This window comes from Lathyrus oleraceus, chromosome 4 (genome assembly GCF_024323335.1).
Source record: "Lathyrus oleraceus cultivar Zhongwan6 chromosome 4, CAAS_Psat_ZW6_1.0, whole genome shotgun sequence".
In the NCBI taxonomy this organism is placed as follows: domain Eukaryota; kingdom Viridiplantae; phylum Streptophyta; class Magnoliopsida; order Fabales; family Fabaceae; genus Lathyrus; species Lathyrus oleraceus.
The window spans coordinates 401,159-414,146 of record NC_066582.1 but is presented as its reverse complement, the minus strand read 5'-3'; the positions used below and the strand labels follow the sequence as shown (position 1 = coordinate 414,146).

Below are 12,988 nucleotides of genomic sequence, written 5' to 3'. Positions count from 1 at the left end.
CTTACAAAGGAGGGGAGCATGCTTGAATTCGAAATGTTGATTTATTTATTTATATTTTTATCATTAGTCTCTAGACCAAACACTAAGTTCTGATGAGATATATTTATTACAAATATTAAAAGAAAATAATTACTTTTTAAAACTCATATTTTTTCAATAAAACATAACTTGTATATTTTCAAATCAAAATCTTCTTTGGCTTGATTATATATTAATGTAAAAGATTGGTAGATATGTATAATTTGTTAGTATGCCTCAGTAGCTCATCCTAAACCTGTGTGTAAAATATGTAGACACAACAAGGAAGCAAAAATGATTTTCCTATATATTTTGGTGAGTTGAATGGCGGCGTTCTTTTCTATATATATTAAGTTTGTGCTGGTTTTTCTTTTGAAATATATTAGAGTAAGATCGAGGTAAAATATGTTCAACCATGTACAATTTTTTAGAAGTGAGTTCCTTTATTTTTTGAGCTTATTTATTGAGTTTATTATAGATTTTTTTCATTTATTTGTTTAAGTTCTATGAATTTTATTTAGGGTGATCACTACACCCTCCTACCCCTATGGAAGGAAATTTAGGAAATTTAAAATTGTCCTTCGGTATTTAATATTGTACATATCGACTATTTTTATTTCATAACAATAGGATAAGTTTAGATTTTAGAATTTAGACAAACTCCTCAAACACCGTGAAAGCTCTATTCTACAACTTAGATGAATGTGTCTATATTTCGAAACATGTATATATTTTTAACTTTGATTTGACCATGGACCTAGGTTGGGTTTGTTGTGGTGGGTTCGGGTGTGTTTGAATTTTAATATTTTTTTATTTTTTTATTTGTTTTTGACGTTTTTTTTAGTCCGTACAGATTTCAAAATTCAGATTACGGAATAATTTTATAAAAGCGATTGCTTATTGCATCCTAAGTGGCACTCACACGTCCTAATGAAAAATTAATAATGTCTTTAAAATTCGGAAATACATTTTCGAACACATCACACACAAGATCTCGTAATGAGTCACCTTCATTTTATTAAAAAAGTAATTAAAAAATATGCTTCCAAACAAAGTTGGGAAGTATACTTTCGTAGGATTTGGATTTCAACTATGATGAAATTATTTAAAGTTATCCAATCTTAGTCCTGAGTCTACAAGCCTTTTCTTCCATGTTTGAAGTATGTAATGTAAGTGTTGATTTTTTTAAAGGGAATTGTTTAACGCAATCTATAAATTACTTTTTCACCCTCGTGAAAAATCCAACAATACCCATAGTATTTGAAGATCCATCTCCATATGCACCCTAACCAAATACGTTCCTGAATCAGACCCTAGTCTATGTACAAAAAAATGACAGAAATGTATTCCGTGTACATTCCGGAGATGCATTATCGGATGTTGTTTAATAAAAAATGCGTTGAACCTTTATCCTTCCTCACTTTTGAAAATACACTCTCTCAAACCTCTCAAATTTCTCAAACTCTCTCAACTCACATTCTCACAAAATCATTCAACGAACTTAAAAGCTTATTCCATTAACATTAAGTCGATCAAAAGCTCACTCAACACCGAACTAAACTCATATTTTGTAAGTTTTTGGTTTTTCTAAACTTTTTTGATTTTCTATATATATTTGTAGAGATTGAGGATTATATTATATAATAGGTAGTTTATACATGTTATCTAAATGAGAAACATGTTTGATAGGTAGTTTTAATGACCAATGCATTATTTTGGATGTTTAGAGGGACTGCATTATCGTCATTAACGTCACTATGAGTTGCAGAAAATTTTAAAGATGTATCTCCTAAAATCTTCAACGTTTTGATTCTCAGAATCTGGAGATGCATCTCCGGAATTTATCAGTGCATTTTTTTTGCTTGACCTCAATGAGTTTGATATGTATAATTCTTGTGTGGTTTACTTATAGACATTATGGTTGATATGTCATGCAAATTAATGCATGACAGGATTGCACATCATGCATCGATTCAAAGGGAAACTACTAAACCATTGCAGACACCTGTTATTTCTATCTCGGTTGATGCGGAGTCATCAGCTTCTAGGGCTCATGTATTTTCGCCTTCAATTTCTCATAGGAGACAAATGTCACATACTCATGCATCTAGGCTTCCATCTTTCCGTAGGAGACATGTGTCACCTATTCAGGCAAATGAGGCACCAAAGGTACCATAGGTACCACATGCACCAGAGGCACCCGAGGGGCTTAGGTAGGTCCTTCATACTTGTCATTAGTGCCTATTTACCTGATTCGTACTGCCAAACATGTCTGGGACATCGAGGTAAAATTTAGTTGGATTTATTCTTTATAAATCATGTTTGTTATAATATTAGAAGTTTCTGACGATGATTTATTTTAATGTAGGACTATGATGTTTTAAAATTCATCAACCATGCTTAGAAGATTACTGGTCTGCAACAACCTAATGAGGAGTGGTTTCAGGGTGTGTTGCGACTATCAGGGCTGAGAGACTTGTACAAGATTAGTTATGCTACGGTTAACCATGGTATGCTGTCTGCATTTGTAGAGAGATGACACTCAGAGACGTCATCATTTCATCGTCCACACAGTGAGATATCTATCACATTGGACGATGTCTCATGCCTACTACATCTTCCGATCAGGGGAAGACTATTAGACCACGATGAGATTAACAGAGATAATACACTAGAGATGATGGTAGACTATCCGGGAGCTGATCCATGGGAACCCCGCAGGAGTTAGAAGCCATCTGAGGTGTTCATACTAGGCTTCGATTCCTGGAGAGGTTCTATACACAACAAATGCATGATGTAGAGCAGGCTGTTGATGATGACGAGTAGGTTGCACAACATAGAGTATATGCTCTGATAGCATACATGTTGTATTTGGTTGGCACATCCATTTTTATGGACAAAAGTGCCACTTATATGGATGTCATTTACATGCGATACTTTGATGACTTTGAGCAGACCTATGAGTACAATTGAGGGTCAGTTGTTTGGTCTACCTGTACTCCAAGTTAGTTGAAGGTTGTATGTGGAAGACCAAACAAGTGACATGTAACATCACACTGTTGACGGTAATATTTTTGCATCTTTTAGTGTTTGTGTGTCATTTTCATAACATTTTTGCAATGCCATTACTAATGAATCATGTGTTTCATTTTCAGGCTTGGATCCTCTATCACTTCCCATATTTATCATGTTGGTAATGTTCTTCCACCTACACTGAGGATATGCAACATGCTTATGCATTTGTCCCGCTCAGAGGGAATCAGGTCACAAAGCCATACATAGTGTATCTTGACCACATGGTAGCAGATCATATACACTTCCATACGTACGTCGATCACTGTGAGACGCATCCTTTGGACGAAATTGCCTTATACTCTGGATGGTTAACTTGTGGTTTACGTATGATGTTTCTTCATCTTCATGAGTGTGTCATGCGGTAGTTCAACTACATGCGGTATGTTCCCATAGAACCCTCTATTTGTGCTCCTCCCACTATGACACATAGAGACATGAGTGTTATGTTTGATGATTATATTAATCACCTGGTACAATATGAGGCACAATGTACCATAACTCCCAATGACTGGAGTTATGCACACAATTATATCAAGTGGTTCTTCAGGGTCTCACTTCCTTATATGACACCAGATGCTCCGGGAGATCTACCTAGACCGGTTCACCAGGAGATATTAGAGGAGGAGCAGGCTAGGGCAAATCATGTTGTTGATGTGTTGCCTAGATGTCTCCATGTCATGGTGATTGGGTAGATATGTATAGATAAATGACTCTTTTCGGTTGGATGTGAGGCGAGGGACGTTCTAGATGCCATGACGGGGGCGGCACTATAGTAAAAGCGGCATCATAGGAAAAAAGGGGGCCCGAGTTCGTCATACCCAATAGTTTATAGTATTTGTATTAGGAACACTATTATCAGTTATATTTTATTTTGACTTCATTATGTACTATGGATTTATTACTTTATATATGTTGTTTTTATCATATCGGTTGTATGGTTTAATATTTATAAAATTGAAAACTGGATGGTTCTAGCTATAATATATCGTCAAATTCATGAGCGCGTCTCTAAATAAAAGTCAAGAATTATCTTCTGGTGTGGTTCTAGAGATGTTTCTCTAGATTATGTCTAGTGTGAATACTCATGACTTCTCGGCAAGTGTATCGATAGTATCGTAGTAATAAAATATAGAATGCACAGGGACCGCTTTTTAACAAGACAAAATATGTGCAAAGTATAGAAAATAGTAAAATGGGGGGTTTTCGAGTTTGCAATGCGAAAAGTAAATAAATGTTTAAACAGAATTACGAAAGCGGTCAGATTGTGTATTGAATCCCCTATTTCTCTATTGTTGATGTTTGATGCCTTATATGAATAATCTCATTACTATAATCTCACGATGAATTAACAAAATTGATATAATCGATCCCTCACGAAATAACTCACTAATCACTGCTTGGAGCTTCATATCCCTAGTCCACAAACGTAAGTAGGATTAGGAGATGCACAAAACGTTAATTCTCTATGCCACTATTCGGGGTCTCATATTCCTATTCAACCAACGTAAGTACAACAACTGCCATAGGTCCAACTCATATACTAATGGTAAATATTCCATATGTGCCTAAAATCAATTTAAAAGAGCATCTCATATTAAAAGCATTAAGAACAATAAGCAATTGAATAGGATTATATATCAAAAGATTTATACAAAGTCAAATCAACATATTACCCAACAATATTAAAATAAGTTAATCATAACACAACTTAACCTAGAGGAGTTTAACTACTCATAATTCAGATTATAATACCAAAAAAATAGATGAGAATAACATGTGAATTACCTTGAAGTAATAGCCTCCAATGGTTTTCAATGCCCAAAATATCACCCTTGATGCTGTAAAAATCGCATTTTGCTCTCCAAAATTCGTAACCCTTGCAAAAGTGCAGAGTTTCCCCTTAAAAAGAGATCAGAATGGATTAGATGCATAAAAAACCCCAGAAAAAAGAGCCATCGCGTGCGTGATGAATTGCATCGCACGATACAACCTTTATGTCACTATCACGCGCACGATGCTGCGCAATGTTGCACGTGATTATTCCACTGAATGTATGCTTTTGCTCCCTTTTTTACCTGGATTTTTACTAAGTCCAATTTCTTCATACTTATATATTTTTTTTCCTCATTCCTTGATCTTTCTTCTTTATTTTAGCTCATCTTTCACTTGTTTTGATCCGATTGTTCGACTAAATTCATGCAATGATGGACTGTTATCACTCTTCGATTAAAAACTTGATGACTTCTCGGCAAGTGTACTAATAATGTCGTAGTAATAAAATATCAAATCCACATGGACTGCTTTTTAACAATACAAAATGTGTGCAATGTATAAAAAATAGTAAAAGGGGGATTTTCGAGTTTGCAATGTGAAAAGTAAATAAGTGTTTAAACATAATTACGAAAGCGGCCAAGTTGTTTATTGAATCCCCTATTTCTCTATTGTTGATGTTTGATTCCTTATATGAATAATCTCATCACTATAATCCCACAACGAATTAATAAAACCGCTATAATCGATCCCTCATGAAATAATTCACTAATCATTACTCGAAGCTTCCTATCCCTAGTCCACCAGCGTAAGCAGGATTATGTGATGCATATAACGTTAATTTTCTATGCCACTACTTGGGATTTCCCATTCCTATTCAACCAACGTAAGTATAATAATTGCCCTAGATCCAACACATAGACTAATTGTCAGTATTCCCTATGTGCCAAAAATTAATTTAAAAGAGTATTGCACATAAAAAACATTAAGAACAATAAGCAATTGAATAAAATTATAGATCAAAGGATTCATACAAAGTTAAATCAACATATTACCCAAAAATATTGAAATAAATTCATCATAACACAACCAACCTATAAGAGTTTAACTACCCATAACTCATATTACAATACCAAAAACAATAGATGAAAATAACATGTGAATTCTCTTGAAGTAATGGCCTCCAATGACTTACAATACCCTCAAAATCATCCTTGATGCTGTAAAAGTTATACTTTACTCTCCAAAATTCGTAACCCTTACAAAAATGCATAATTTTCCCTTAAAAAGAGCTAAGAATGTACCAGTCGCGTCAGAAAAAGCCTAGAACAAAGAGAAATCGCGTGCGTGCTGACTTGCATCGCAGGCGCGATGAAGCCTTTATGTCACTCTCTCGTGCGCAACGTTGCACGTGATTATTCCAGTGGCTGCAAGCTTTTGCTCCCCCTTTCACCTGAATTTTCACTAAGGTCAATTTCTTTACACTTACCTATTTTTTCCTCATTGTTTGATCTTTCTTCTTCATTTTAGCTCATCTTTCACTTATTTTGATCTGATTCTTCAACTAAATTCATACGTTGATGAACTGTCATCACAACCCCGTACTTGAATCATTTTATCTCATCTTTCACTTTTACTCTTTTTTTGAAGAAGAGTCTTTTTCCACTTCTTATTTTCTCATTTTTTTTTTGGATTTTGACCAATTTTCTCTAGTACCCCAATCCCAAACTTAAAATTTTCTCACTTTCAAGAGAAACCCCAATCTTAATCTTTTTCATACACTGTTGGAATTATATTTCTACCTAACTCCAGAGAGAGGATGTAAAGAAAAGATCTTTCAAGTCATATGGATGGGATTTTTAGACCACGTCACCGAAAGAAAGGTTAAGTTCAAAGTCGTTAGAAGTGGATATACCTATTACTATATAGTGGTTTAAAAAGGCTCAAAGTTATAAACAAAGAACTGTCTTAGTGTGTGTTAGTCAAACCAGATGAACTTAATCAGAAATAGATCAAACTAGATAAAATAATAATGCATGGATACACTAAAAAATAAAGAAAAGTGAATACCGAAATTTATTTGGCTCAAACCTTACTAGATACAGTACCTGAAGGTTGAGTACAAGTCCTTTGATTCTTTTCTCATCCTTTGCCTTCAAGTTGCAAGTTACTATTATGATGATCAAGTTTCTTTTGGATCATTTGTTCAATGGTAAAATGCTAAACTTGCAAATATGAAAAAACTAACACCTACAAACTTGTTCATTAAAAACACCATAAATAGTCATGAAAGGGGCATGCTCACGTAGCTAATTCCTCTCTTGAAAGGTCTCGAATAATATAATCTAAATTATACAAAAAAACTAGTTATAACCGATGACTTTCCTCCCATCCAACGTTTCTTTTCCGTCAGTAGTTTGACGTTTTAAATCAGGGGTCCTACAATATTAGGGAGACTTTTTCACTTGAAACTTCCCCTCCATAATAATCCTTAAGCCGTTTTCCATTCACTTTAAATCTACTCATATCACCAGGATCTTGAATTTCAATAGCACCGCTCTAACAAACTTCGGTAACCACGAATGGTGCCGACCACTCTTTCCTAAAAATAATCTCAAACGTGAATTAAACAGTAATACTTGTTGGCCTAGTTGAAATTTCCTCCTTACGAGCTTCTTGTCATGATATCTTTTAGTCATTTCCTTATAAATTAATGCATTTTCATACGCGGGCAGTCACATCTCCTCCAATTCATCCAGTTTCAATAATCTCTTCCTCCTAACCAACTTTTTGTCAAAATTTGGAAATTTCACCGTCCAATATGCTCTATGCTCCAATTTGACAAGAAGATGACACACTTTCCCATACACAATTTTATACAGAGAAAAACCCAAATGTGTTTTGAAAGCTGTTTTATATGCCCATAGGTCGTCATCCAATTTCATTGACCAATCCTTTCGAGAGGCTGCCACAGTTTTCTCCAAAATTTACTTTAGTTGTCTGTTTGATACTTCAACTTGACCGCAGGTCTGAGGATGATATGGTGTTGACACCTTATGTTTAACATTATATTTTTCCAACAGTCTTTCCAAATGCCTATTGCAAAAATATGTCCCTCTCTCACTGATTAATACCCATGGTACACCGACCTGACAAAAATATTCTTTTTAAAAAAATTAGTAACAATTTAGGCATCGCTAGCACTGCAAGCAATTGCCTCCATATATTTAGTAACATAATCAACACATACAAGAATATAAAGATACATATTTGATAGGGGAAATTGATCCATGAAATCAATTTCCCAACAATAAAATGATTCTACTTCAAGCATAATATTTAAAGGCATCTCATCTCATTTTGAGATGTTACCCGTTTTGTTGCACTCGGGGCACATAGACACATATAACTTACAATCATTAAATAGAATAAGCCACCAAAATACACTCTATAGTATTTTAGTTGTCGTTCTCTCTCCACTATGGTGTCCCCCATATGCTGAGCTATGACGTGCCACATAATGTTATTTGCTTCTTTACATGCAACACACCTACGAAGTAAATCATAAAGACTTCTCTTAAACAAATATGGATCATCCCACAAATAAAAATTTGTCTCTTAGTTTTCTTTGTTGCCAAGTGTATTCTTCTGACACTGCATTTATCGCCTTATAATTTGCCATGTCCACAAACCATGGTCTTTCACTAATGCCATCAGCTGCTCGTCCGGGAAGGTCTCTGTAATACCTTGCATATTTGTGGTCACTTCAATATTTTCTAACTTGGAGAGGTGATCTACCATCACATTTTCTACTCCTTTCTTGTCTTTAATTTCTAGATCAAATTTTTGCAACAGAACACCCATCTTAGCAATCTTGATTTGAAGTCACTTTTATTGAATAAATACTTCAAAGTTGCATGATCTGTAAAAACAATAACCTTTGAGCCAATTAAATAAGGGCAAATTTTTTCCAAAGAAAATACTAATGCTAGCAAATCTTTTTCAATGGTGGTGTAGTTAACTTGATTATCATTTAAAACCTTGCTAGCATAGTAAATCAGATGAATTTTTTTTGCGTGCCTTTGACCTAACACTGCGCCAACAACATAGTCAGTAGCATCACATATGATTTCAAAAGGAAGCTCCCAATTCGGGAATACAATTATCGGAGCAGTTGTCAATTTATATTTTACGACAAAAAAGGAGTGTAGGCAATCTTTATTAAAGTTGAATTCATTTTCTTTGACCAACAAGTTACATAAGAGTTTTGAAAATTTTGAAAAGTCTTTAATAAATCTCCTATAAAAACCTGCACGACCTTGAAAACTCCTTACCCCTTTCACATTTATCGGAGGTGGAATTTTTTCTGTCACTTCAATTTTTGCTTTATCGACCTCTATGCCTTTAACAGAGATTTTATGGCAAAGAATAATGCCTTAAGTTACCATAAAATGATATTTTCCCTATTTAACATCAAGTTTGTCTCGGTACATATGCTAAGGATATTATTCAATCGATCAAGACAACAATCAAATTATTTATCAAAAATAGAAAAATCAATCGTAAATACCTCTATTGAGTTTTCAACCATGTCAGAAAAAATAGAAAGCACACACTTTTGGAACTTTGTTAGTGTATTACATTGTCCGAAAGACATCCTTGGATCCACAAAAACTCTAAATGGGCATATGAATGCAGTTCTCTCTTGATTAGCGGGATCTACAATAATTTGGATGTATCCCGAATATCCATCCAGAAAACATTAGTAGGCTTGTCCGACTAATCTTTCAAGCATTTGGTCCATAAATGGCAATGAAAAATGATCCTTCTGTCTAACTAGATTTAACCTGCGATAATCAATACAAGATCTCCATCCTGTAATAGTAGGAGTTATGATTAATTCATTTTTTCATTCCACGAACTATCAAAAATAAGATAAATCTTACCACTTCTTTCGTTGTTGAGTTTAAGCGTGAATCGAGGTTGAACAAACGGTTTACATTGAGTTGTTCCTTGAAATGCATCTCCGAAATAAACTTTGTTCCATTTTTTTGAAGGTTATTATTCAAACCGTATTGATATTCTTTTTCCTTTATCACAAAATAAATATCAATTTATGTTAACATTTTTAATTAATATTTGGACAGATAAATGATTTAATTGTGAAAACGTTATTGTACCATATTAGAGTAGATTTTAAGTTGAGAATGAATGTTTTTGAAGAGGATATTTGTAAGAAAGGAAACTGGGGCAGTGACGTGGCTAAACTAAAGACAGTGAAGTTTGGAAGTCGAAAAGAAATAACATAACACTAGATTTGATGCTTCCTGGGCCATGCGATGCCATGAATACGATGAGGGGTGTTGCCGTGTTTCCTTGTAATGTTGTGAGACTGAGAAGACACTGCTCAAGAATTCATCATCCTACTAACAGTAATAATAACAGGAGAATTAGGAAAAACAGAGTTGTGGTGAGAAACAGCAGGAAATTAGATGATGATGATGATGTTGTAGAAGCAGATGTAATTGTGATTGGGAGTGGTATTGGTGGACTCAGTTGTGCAGCACTGTTGGCAAGATACCAACAAAATGTTATTGTTCTTGAAAGTCACGACGTTGCCGGAGGTGCTGCTCATTCTTTTGATGTGAAAGGATATAAGTTTGATTCAGGTCCATCATTGTTCTCTGGTTTGCAGTCAAGAGGTCCTCAGGCAAACCCTCTTGCTCAAGTTCTTGATGCATTGGGAGAGTCTGTCCCATGTGCTACTTATGATTCATGGATGGTTTATGTGCCTGAAGCTGATTTCTTGTCACGCATAGGTCCTACTGAGTTCTTAAAGGATCTTCACAATTATGCTGGTCCTGAAGCTGTTCAAGAATGGCAGAAACTTTTAGTCAGTTCTTTTCTCTTGCTACTTGCTGCAAACATGTCTATGTATTAAACAGACGTTGTTTTTGTTTTTTCCACAGGATGCTATACGTCCCTTGTCCACAGCTGCAATGGCTCTCCCCCCTCTATCTATTCGAGGAGATTTCGGTGTTCTTTATACTGCTGCTGCTAGATATGCTCCTTCTCTCTTCAACACCTTCTTACAAATGGGTCCTCAGGCTGCTCTTCGATCAACGCAGCTTCTCTCCCCTTTCTCACAAATACTCGACTCTTTGGAACTCAAACACCCTTTTATAAGAAATTGGATTGACCTACTCTCTTTCTTGCTTGCCGGTGTTAAATCTGATAGTATACTTTCTGCAGAAATGGTACTCCTACCTCAAACCATCATTTATTTATATTATTATTACATGATTCTTGAGCTAACACTTGTTCTCCCTTCTCAGGTTTACATGTTTGCGGAATGGTACAAACCAGGGGGCTGTCTTGAGTACCCACTCAATGGGTCCGCAGGAATTATTGATGCTCTTGTACGAGGATTAGAGAAGTTTGGTGGACGGATTTCTCTTCAAAGTCATGTGGAAAAGATTGTAGTTGAAAATGACAGAGCTGTTGGAGTGAAGCTGAGAAGTGGTCAAGTGAGTACAGTAGTATATTAATTTTAAATATTTGATGAAAAAAGGTGCAAAGATGAACTTATGTTCAAATTATGTCTGGTGCAGTTCATACGTGCTAAGAAGGCTGTTGTGAGCAATGCATCAATGTGGGATACTTTAAAGTTGCTACCTGAAGAAATTGTTCAAAAGTCTTACTCAGATAGGATTAATACAACTCGCCAGTGTGAGTCCTTCATGCATCTCCATTTGGGATTCGATGCAGAGGTGAGTTTTTGTTTTGATGGTGACGGCTTTTTATTTGTATCTTTCACTTTCCGTCTATTTGAAGTATTAAACATCGAGTGAACAGGGCATACGCAATGACCTGGGAATTCATCATATAGTTGTAAATGATTGGGAAAGAGGAGTCGACGCAGATCAGAACGTTGTGCTGATATCAGTGCCTAGCGTGCTTACTCCTAACCTGGCGCCTAGTGGAAAACATGTGTTACATGCTTATCTTCCAGGAACTGAACCATTTGAGTTGTGGGAAGGACTTGATCGTAGGAGTGCTGAATACAGAAATCTTAAAGCTCAAAGATCAGAGGTAAGTATATATATATGAATAAAATTGAACCAATGAATAACATAACAGGCAGCATATATGTAGTGTGTTTTTGATTGATGATTATTATTGTCAACAACAAAATAGATAATGTGGAGAGCAGTGGAGAGAGCAGTGGGAGAAGGTTTCAGCAGGGAGAAATGTGAAGTGAAGTTAGTTGGAAGTCCACTGACACATGAAAGATTTCTTAGGAGGAACAGAGGAACATATGGACCAGCTGTCAAAGCTGGTCAAGATACCTTTCCTGGACATTCAACTACAATACCACACCTTTATTGTTGTGGAGACTCCACTTTTCCTGGCATTGGAGTCCCTGCAGTTGCTGCCAGTGGTGCAATTGTAGCCAATTCATTAGTTTCAGTGTCTCGGCATTCACAGCTGCTTGATGCAATTGGAATTTGAAAATCATGCATCATGCAATTCTCCCATATTGGAAAACCATTGTTTTTGATTCTCAAACTTGTACACATGAAATAATAATACATATGATTTTTCTATTGTATGATAATTTATGAGTTTTAATTGATTTGTATCTTTAGTATAAAATTGTTTACACATGGACCGAATCACATTATACCATATAAGATATTTGAGTCCAAAGATACTCTCAAGCACAAAACATCCTAAAACAGATTATAGGGTTGGCATCAAGGCCAATATTGTACAAATGAATAAAGCCTCTGCTCTGCCTCCATTGGAAATGAATATGCCATCCCTTTACCACATTTAAAGTGCAAACATGATTATTGTTGAGGTTTAGTTCATACTCAATGGTCTGAAAAGGCCTCTTGTTTGTTTCCAGGAGAGGCTCAGCTTCTTTTACTCAAACAGAACGACCCAGTACCAGCAGTGCAGATCAGATACAGTTCTCTTCCATGTGACACTGATGCTCAATCATTTAGGCACACTGCCTTCTTCTAAAAGCAGATTGATGATAGACTTAATGATCTCGTCATTTAGAACGATTACATTCTGAAAGAAAACAAAAAATGATGATATTGTTACTAGAACAAAA

The 12,988-nt window shown here is 35.4% G+C and overlaps 2 protein-coding genes across 3 annotated transcripts in view; one reads left to right on the top strand and one right to left on the bottom strand.

The window, feature by feature from the left end:
• Nucleotides 1-10,082: 10,082 nt before the first annotated feature.
• On the top strand, nt 10,083-12,499 carry LOC127138236 (prolycopene isomerase 1, chloroplastic). Its single transcript, XM_051064632.1, has 6 exons — nt 10,083-10,756; nt 10,833-11,120; nt 11,199-11,390; nt 11,475-11,633; nt 11,719-11,955; nt 12,061-12,499. Exons 1-6 carry the CDS (start codon nt 10,184-10,186, stop codon nt 12,373-12,375), a joined length of 1,764 nt encoding a protein of 587 aa, XP_050920589.1. The 5' UTR covers nt 10,083-10,183; the 3' UTR covers nt 12,376-12,499.
• The window catches only part of LOC127138235 (DExH-box ATP-dependent RNA helicase DExH7, chloroplastic), a 48,454-nt gene continuing 47,913 nt past the window's right edge, over nt 12,448-12,988 (bottom strand). For both annotated transcript variants that reach the window (XM_051064631.1, XM_051064630.1), the window contains exon 34: nt 12,448-12,945. In XM_051064631.1, the coding sequence (XP_050920588.1) occupies nt 12,868-12,945 (78 nt within the window). In that variant the 3' untranslated portion in view covers nt 12,448-12,867. The remainder of the gene's footprint in view (nt 12,946-12,988) is intronic.